Source organism: Rissa tridactyla, chromosome 2 (assembly GCF_028500815.1).
Source record: "Rissa tridactyla isolate bRisTri1 chromosome 2, bRisTri1.patW.cur.20221130, whole genome shotgun sequence".
Taxonomy (NCBI): domain Eukaryota; kingdom Metazoa; phylum Chordata; class Aves; order Charadriiformes; family Laridae; genus Rissa; species Rissa tridactyla.
The window spans coordinates 4,743,746-4,752,959 of NC_071467.1; the positions used below are offsets into that span (position 1 = coordinate 4,743,746).

Here is a 9,214-nt window from a genome sequence, read left to right on the forward strand (position 1 = left end):
ATTGACTGGGGAAAAAAAAAACCCTCTTCTGTCTTTGGACTACAGGTCTGCAAGTGAAGATTACCCAGTAATGTCCAATGTGCAGAGGCAGGCCCCCTGATGCAAGGAGTTTTTAATCCATGTCAGAAAAGAAGCACATAGATTTTAACGATTTAACAATGAAGCAAGACACAACCTCAAAATAAGTTAAATTACTAAATAACAAGACAGACCCATCTGTCTTTTAACTCATCTACACTGCAGAGTATTTGTTTCTAACCAGTGAAGCACTCTGTATCCTAAAATATTCTCTCCTAGTTCTACGACAGCAAAGTAACCACTGCACTCCCTCAAGTGACTTGGATTAGTTAAAGTGTCATTAACTGCTTATTAATACATACATTCATGTTCTTATAACATTTATTTGGTGCATTATAAAGAGGGTTTTGTGCTTTCAAAGTGAATTTCACCAGCATAGCAAAATTATAGTTAATCCTCTTCCAAAAAAAAACCAAAATCTTTGAGAACTCTGTTCCCTGCAAATCAGTATTTTCTAGACTTACCAAAAACCTCAAAGAAAATGAAGACAACATCATAACTAATTTCCTTGATATTTAGAACTTGTGCTTACTGTCTGCGTAACATTCACATTACATTTTTTCTCCTCTCCCACACATCTCACATTACCGTAACTTAAAACTAACACCTGTTTTAACATTATGCAGCAATCCCGATCATGCAAATTTGTTTAGTAAAACCTGCAGAGTTATTTCCAGGAGAAACAAAGAGGATAGCAAGTCTTACCAAGAGAGACAATCCTTGAGGGCGTTAAAATATGGGTATCTAGATATAACACAAATAGCTAATGGTACAAAACAGACAGGCATCTTCCCAGTCTGCGCAGATTCCCGATGGACCTGCCCATTTGAGGAAATACAGCCATCCTGCAAGAAAACTACAGATTAATGTGTTTATGTTAATCATGAATTTATGGCTGATATTTTCTTGAGAACCTTAGAGATATGATACCCAATTCCCTCTAAATTTCAAAGGGATTTGGATGTCTATCTCCCTTAAGCTCTTCAGAAAAACATCAGCCAACAAGACATAGATGCATGCATTAAAAAGAATTTCAGCGCAAAAAATATTTAGAAAGAACACAGGGTACAATCTTCACCAAAAAAAACGTCCAAGGGACAAAGTCCGGTCCTAAATATTCAAAACTCCTAATTGAAATCTGTAACGGTTTATCCTAATGCAATGCTGTTCTAGTGTACTTAATTTACAAAGGCAATATAAAGTCTGATTTATTCTGTATTCCTACTAACATTAAAATATATCTGTTAACTAATTTTATAAATTAAACATGACATTATTCTCAAAGTGTTTTGGTTTATTTTATGTCTTTTAATATGTTTTAATATAAGCATGAGTTAAATAACATACTTGCATAGGCTGGTAGTATTGTGCAACAACACCGTATGTTCTGTTACCGCAGACGTCTGTGAAGACCAGGAAATGAATGTGGTCATCTTTTGATTCAGAGGTTATATAAAGTCCTCCTGAAATGAAGGCAGAAACCAATTTTTTTAACTACATATTTAACTACAGCTGCCTGAAAAGGGATTCATGACAAATACTGTACATTTCCACTTAATTTCAAGAGAAACGTCTCATTTCAAGAGATTAAAATGCACATATGCGGTCCATTTGATCTAAGGGTTATTACAAAGGCTTACGCTGCAAATTACTGAAGAAGAAAAAATATTATATAATTATTCTGCATTTTAAGTGGCAAAATACAATAGATGGGGTTTGTTCACCCTTTTTTTTCCTTCAAGGTATTTATAAGGTCTGCAACAGTGACATGCATATTAAAATTACTGCAATTAAACCTGGAAGAAACAGTCACTACTTCAGATACATCTTAATAGCAAATAAAAAGGGAAAGAGTACTCAGTCATTTCTGGTGAGGGAAATAATTTGAAAAGAGTGTGTGTGTGTGTGTGCGCGCGCACTTCACTCAAACCTAGATTTACCAATAAGAACTAAACTGACTTTCAGCTTCCCTCTCTTGCAGGTGTTGCAGCTACTGTTGCTAATGGATCTGTTTCACACGAGATAGCCATACAGAGCAAGGGCACCCCATTCAGGTAACAGCTACTTTCATCACTGACCTCCTCACAAATAGACACTTTTTTTATACTGTGAAATACAAAGAGATAGAGAAGATGATCATAAAAAAAAAAATTGGCTGTTGGTCAATAAATATATATTAAAAGAGTTCTCATTAAGAAGCATGAACCCTACTGTACCTGGGAAGCATAGCTGTGGCAAACCAATAAGATCAATGTCCTTTGGAACTGTAATATCTTCAGTGTCCGGTGCTTTCTGCTCCCCATTGAGGCTCTTGACATTTTCAATCTTTGGTCTCTCTTTTTTCTTTCGGAAAGACCGACGTTTACTTTTATTCAAGTTATTACCAGCATTAATCATCTGAGTATCATCTCTGCTGATAAATGGGGGCACAAATACAGAAAGAACTTCTGGATCAAGGGGAGGAAGACTTTTGGGTTTTTTTTGAGTACCCTATAAAAAGAAAAGAAAACAAAAAATACAAACAACCACTAAGTTGACACTCATTTTGATAGGTTTTTTTAAACCATTTTTATCCCTGTTTTCTCTCTATCCCTAAAACTGTGGGTTTAGAATGCATTTTTTCTTCTTCCTAAATAACTAATTTTTCCTTCTAATTTCTTGCTTTACATATGTTAATGCAAGGGGAATACTCTGGGTGTTTTCAGTAGGCAAAGAATCACTCTTCATCATTCAAAATGCATCCTATCAAAATTATGCCTTTGCCATAAAAAAAATAACAAATATCAAATACAATATTTCCTCCTTTGAAGTGTTGGGATATACTTAAGCTATACTTAAAATTAACACTGGTAGTAAGAGAAACCAGGCAACAAAGAAATGAAGAGAAAGAAAAACAGCTGAACTCCCTAGATAAGCCTTTGTTCAGCTTTAGGAAAAGCTACATTTTAGCTCAGAATAACCTCTACAGGGGAAAAAAGAAAACCAAACCCCCAAAAAATCACACAAGCTTTTACAAGACAACTTTTAACTTTATAAGGCAATTAAGAAAGTAAAATTAAAATCTACAATCGCTGTTACAATAAACACAATTTTAAAACACTGTACAACATGAAGCCATAAAAATGTCTCTGTATACTGACAACTAAGTGAAACAGGCATCCCAAGAGCATGTATGAAATTACAACATTTCTTAGTAAGCAGCTTTGTAAAGTACTACTGCGCTGAAAGCCCTTGCTGCCTTGCTATGAAAATCCTGTGGAGGAAGTGATAAGAAGAGATTTCCTTGTACTTGGGAGCACTTTTTGTATTCTGGACCATATAGTAGAGACAAGTAGCTGTGTTTTCAATTACTTCAGTGTAATTTTAATTCTTCCTGAAAGGTCAAAACAGCAAGTAAAAGCTTTGTTTAGTCAAAGGATATTTGGAAACAGGAAAGGTGAGCCTCATTGTGGCTAAAAAGCTATTTCATTTTCAACTTCTTGCTAACTGATTCAAAGATACATAAAGCACACTTGCTGCTTTTACCTTCAGACATGTTGCATCAGTATTACTCATATTTAAGATATTCTTTGAGAACCAATGCCGGCCTCTTTCCTACTTTTTGAAATAGCTACAACATACAAAGCTCTATTGCTTTACTGAAGCCAATCTTCAACTGTCCAAGTCTTGGAACAGAAAGTCTCAGCTTTTTTGTCCCAGTAGATGAGTCCACCGATAGTTTTCTTCACATTTGAGCATCATAGGAAAAATGCGAAGGAATACTTACCTTCATGATACATTAGTTACTGTATCTTAAGCTTCCCCATATTCTATAAAAAGGATACTTGAAAGAAAGTACTTCGATAAAAACAAGAAGTTGAGAAACACCCTTTTAATGAACACACAGAGTCTGAACTAGAAAGAAATCAAGAGTGGAAATGATAAAAGTTCAGATAAATATCCACTGGGATATTTAAAAGATAGTAACAACTTTAAAAAAGCACGTTACAAATTGGGGTACTGAGTGCCATATCCTGACATACTAAAAACTTCAAATGTCATTTTCCCTAGCTGGCAGCTGACACGCATTTGAAGTGAAGAAACTGGAAATACAGATAAATCCAACATGATCACTCTGAAAATAACATGCAGCTAAACATTTCACAAGGAAATTAAGAATTAAGGCTTAGCCCTGAGGCTGTTATCCAAGAAAAACACAGACCTACTCAAACAGTAGCAATCTTAACTTGTCAGATTTGCCCTGCAGAGGTCTTCATACAAAGTTGCTTTGACAGGGCAATCCCTGACTTACACTAAAGGCATCTCTGTGCTACAAAGTGCTGGACGACAGCCAGCGATTTAATAGCCTCACAGTGTAACAGCTTCTAAAATGGCAGGTCCTCGATGTCCTGAACTACAACAGAGGCATTAAACGTCATTTTTTTCCTCCACAGAACAGCACTGTCAGCACCGCCGCTGACCCAGTGACTCAGTCATCAGCATTCAAGTCAGCTCACATTAACGTCTATGGCCAAAGTCATATTTTCTTACCCTTTCAGTTCAGGGATAGTGAATAGGCAGCCACAGAACAATATTCACTTCTTTCTACTATTCTTTGAACATTTTATATTCTCTGCTTCTACTGTTACTTCTTCATTTTGAAATGCTTCGCTTCTGTTGCTTTTTACGATCAATGTCTTTGCATCATACATAGCTTCTTATAAACATTGATGCCTTTTCTTTCCTGTAATTCTGCAAGATTCCAGAAGTCAGGGATTGTATTCCACCCCCATTTACTGACTGCGTTCCTGTAACAACAGAGCTGTACAGGACATGGATGAGAGACAGACTTTTTACAATGACTGCACTATTTTAGACACAAACAAGAAGTAGTGTGTTGAAACCACAGATCAGACTGAGATCTCAGCTATTTGGTGTTTCCTTGATCTCACTCTCCTCTTCCCATCACTGAAGAATTTAATTTCATTTTGAATGTCATGAAAGAACTGGCTTCTTTAAGGAGTAATTGGGCAGGGGAAAGTATGAAAAGTATGAAGCCTTCAAAAAACTAGGTTGGGAGGGACCTCTGGAGGTTCTAGCGCAACCCTTTGCTCAAAGCAATGATATCTTTGAAGTTAGATCAGGTTGCTCTGGGTTTCATCCAGTCAAGTTTCAGAAATCCCTTAGGAAGGGGATTCTTCCCGCCTTGTGATCCAGTTCTCATATTGCTTAGTTTCTTCTGGTCTTGCTTCTGTTTGTCAGCAGTTCTCCAGGACCCAAATGTGGGACAGTATTCCAGATGTGACCTCAAGAGTGTTGAGTAATAACAGTACAAGTAATAATGCCTACCCTTCACCTGTGAGCTATGGTCCGGGCGATGCAGGCCATTACACAACTACTTTTCACTGCCACAAGCACACGCTGCTGACCTGATCACACCTCGTTTCTTTTGCACATCTTGATATGCAGGGGGGCATTACAGAAGAAAATTGGTTTGGTGGCTACGGCTGCATTAGCAAGTCCAGAAAGCATGATGCAGACACTGTAAGAGATATGATCTGTACCACTAACTGTGATAAGTAGATACAGAACCCAACAATGGAGCCGATAGGAAGATCTGAAACATCTCACAGACCACATTTGCCATATCAAACCCCAGCTTTATAGCTGAAGATAACTTAGGGGAGAGAAGTCTTTATCAAAGATGGCTGTAGGGTCTTCACTATTGTACATCTCATTCTTACAAAATACATACTTCCAACACTTTCCACAAAAAAGTAATCTCTGGCTGAAAACAGCAGCCTTTGATCTCTTCAAATTGAAATCTTAAGAGTGACAATTAAAGATAATTGCCAAGATGCAGTAAGGACAATTGATGAATGACAGCCCAGAAACTTGAGTTTCATGAGCTTCACGCATACCTTTTTACCTGGAATCCCCACTGATAACAGGTCAGTCATATAAGACTTTTCTTACTTTGGGAGTGTGTTATATCACGTTCCCTCTGACTTCATTGACTTTATTACTCCGTATTGCAGTAAAGTTAAGAATGCACAACCACACTTTCAAGACCAAGATTTTAAGCACTATCAAGATTTTTACCCTGCTGTTTCATCTGTAAACATCATCGGAGGTCCACTACTTTCCATTTTTTAAATGTTCTTATTTTCTGTCAGTAAGGTCACTTCTTTCTACATGCCCTGAAATTAGACACAAAAAATACTCCACCATTTCCTAATGCAGATGGTACTGCAGAAGGAAAAGGAAGTGGAGAAAATCTATAAACTTGCCCTAAAACACTGACTGAAATCCCTGTGGTGTAACAGCTTGCAGGGACTTTACTATCGCTAATATTGACAAGCATCGGGACTACTTTCCTTTCTGACACTTAGTTTTAGACCATGAGCAAAGAAACTATTCAAAACCTGTAGTGCGAGCGGAATATCTGAATGGCTTCTATTTTTTGTAGCCAATTTCCTATTTGTTGTTCTACAAGTCTTTTGGAAGCAATGAGATCAAACTGAGTGGACTGAAATGAACAAGAAATTCCCCTTCTTTTGAGTTTATTTCTCACGCAGATGCTGAAAGAACACATACACACCGATTTCAAAAGCCCGGTGGTGACATTTATGGCACAACTATTTCCTTAGTTTGAACGTATACACAAACGAGATCCTGGAATTTGAACCTCTGCCTAGCCCCTATCACTTAAGAAGCTGACATCAGCAAAAGCTGTCTCCTGAGCGAGAGAGCAGCAACAAGTTTAACAAAGGCTTCTTTATCTAATGCTATTAGAGCGCGCAATCAAATTCAAGCTCAAGCAAGACAACCAAGACCGCTGCGCGCAGCCTGGCTTTGCGGCACGTGCTGGCACGGCAGCTACTCCCACACAGGTATCTTAACAAAACCATCAGCCCATTTTAACAAAGCAAAATCAGGAAGAGGGTTTTAAATTGTCAACTCACGTGTGAAGTGGCTGTAGTCATAAACAAATTATAAACCACATATTCAAAGCAGAAACCAATCCACCAACTTCTGCCCTATCTGAATGGCTCAGGTTGTGCCCAGGGCACTAAGATTCATCTCAAGACAGGGATTTAGACCTAAGGATACGAGTTACCAAGTTTTATTCCCATATCTTTTGCTTTTATCCCAAACGGGAGACAGGAAACTGGATATCACGAAGTAAAGGATATGCATTGTTCAAGCATTTTGCTGTTCCTGCTTATATAAAACTACACTGCATTCTTCACCTAAGCTCAGACCTTCGAAAAAGTGCGATTACTTAACGCTGCTACCGAATTATCCCTGCTTGGTTGATGATCTCCTGAAAAAACAAGTTTTCTTTAAAGTATTTCGGCTCTACCCGATGGTAACAGCAACAAGACCACCCCAGAGTTTCACTCGAACCCGTGGGGGGGAGAGAGGCCCGTCCAGGGCCGCTGACAGAAAGGCGCTGACAGAAGCTGCCCCACAGAGCAGCCGGGGCACCGGCCCGGCGGGCACCCCGCTCCCTCACCTCCCCTCAGCCCCTCTCACCTGGAGGAGCGCTCTCACCCTCTCCCGGGGCACGCCGACCACCAGGCAGATCTCCAGCAGGCCCGGCGGCAGCACGTCCTCCATGGCACAGCGGGGCCGGCGCTGCCGGGACGGCGACGGCAGCGGCAGCTCCTTCCCGCAGGGCCGCTCGGCCCCTCCCGGCGGTACGCACCCCCCCTCCCGCCCTCAAGGTAATGCACGCTCTGATTGGCTGTCTCTCCCGCCGCTCTGAACTGCTGCTGCAAATCAGAGCGGCCTGACGGGCTAAAGGGGCGGGCCTCCAGGGCTGAGGTACCGGGTGCTCCGCTGTGGCATGGCGGTTGCTCGTCGCCGTTAGTTCCCTTCTATTCACCTCGTCTCCTTGCTCCGCCGGGAGAATCTCCTCCCTCCCCCAGGAGTACTCCTCCCGATCCAAAGGGGAGCTCTTTTTTCGCCCGGACAGACGCGGGCTGATTTCCCGGTGGGGCCGTTGGCCCAGAGGGACTGAGGTACCTCAGAGCTGCCCGTGGCCCGCGCTTCAGAGAGGTGGGTGAAGTCACGGCCTGGTGTGCCATTCCCTGCTGTTTGCCCCAGGTGACTCAGCAGGGGTATGTGACTGCCACTAAATAACAGTCTTATATTTATCATGGGTCATAGTTTCAGTGAAGTGTAAGCGCAGAGCTGATTGCAGACTGCGTGGTGTTTTCACCTCTGGGGTTCAGTGGAGCTGCCTGTGCAGCAGAGAAACAACCTAGGGGACTCCGGGATTTCTTTTTTGAGCTGTTTAATCTAAATAGACAATGAGTCACTCTGTGTGTGTTGGCTCTGTGTCGATCTTCACTGAGAGACGTGTTTCCTGTGGGACTGCTGCATAAAGTACCTGAAACTGTAGGGAGCAGTTTCTCTGAAACTGAAGGTGTGAGGTGTAGTTTCATCGCAGCCACAAACTTTTTTTGTGGACAAGTGTTCACATATTTTAAGTGCAAGAAAAAGCCCAATGTAAATGTCTCCAGGCTATCATGAGTTTGTTATCAGTCCAGGGTTGAGAAGAGAGTTCTTCAAAAAGTACAAAGAATGTCAGAAACACGAGGTGTGGTCTTCATGGGGATTTTATTATCTGAATTTTTGTGGTATTAAAGCTCAGGATTATATGGCCTGTGGTCTCAATTTATTTAGAGGAAGTCACAAATGCAGAATATAGGAAACTATGTTTATATAGCACTGACTAAAAGAAGGAAATTCTTGAAAACATGGAAGTTCAGGGATCGCTTCTTCAAAGTGATAGAAGATCATAAGCTCAAAGATTTATGTTAATGAACTTTAGGTCATAAGAGATTGTTAAAATCCTCTTGTTTAGCTTGTGTAGCTAGAGTGATTCCTGTATTGAATTTGTAACTTCTGGCTGACATCATGAGCTCCTGCAATAGGGATTACTAACAATCACTGTTAAAAGTTAGGCATCTTATTTTTAGTTTCACTGTTTAGGTTAGCCTCTTATCAAGTGATCATGATACAGTTTACCTGCTGTTTGAACAGATTCTTTACTACGGAAAGATTTCTCCTTGCAGAGTTCAAGTTTATTAATCTCATTTTATTTTTAAGAGATTATACAACTCAGCTATTTAAATTTCTTTCCTAA

The 9,214-nt window shown here is 40.1% G+C and overlaps 1 protein-coding gene across 3 annotated transcripts in view; it reads right to left on the minus strand.

Moving 5' to 3' along the window:
• Nucleotides 1-7,743, minus strand: part of DENND3 (DENN domain containing 3) — a 39,048-nt gene extending 31,305 nt beyond the window's left edge. For 2 of the 3 annotated variants that reach the window (XR_008464915.1, XM_054191977.1), the window contains exons 1-4: nt 7,597-7,743; nt 2,295-2,568; nt 1,426-1,541; nt 784-923 (exon numbers count right to left, since the gene is read on the minus strand). Coding sequence is in view for 2 of the 3 variants with exons in the window: in XM_054191977.1 (XP_054047952.1) it covers nt 784-923; nt 1,426-1,541; nt 2,295-2,568; nt 7,597-7,680 (614 nt within the window). In the remaining variant the exon portion in view is untranslated. Of the gene's footprint in view, nt 1-783; nt 935-1,425; nt 1,542-2,294; nt 2,569-7,596 lie in introns of those variants that run through there. The other variant, XM_054191978.1, reaches the window with a different exon arrangement.
• Between the last annotated feature and the right edge of the window lie 1,471 nt (nt 7,744-9,214).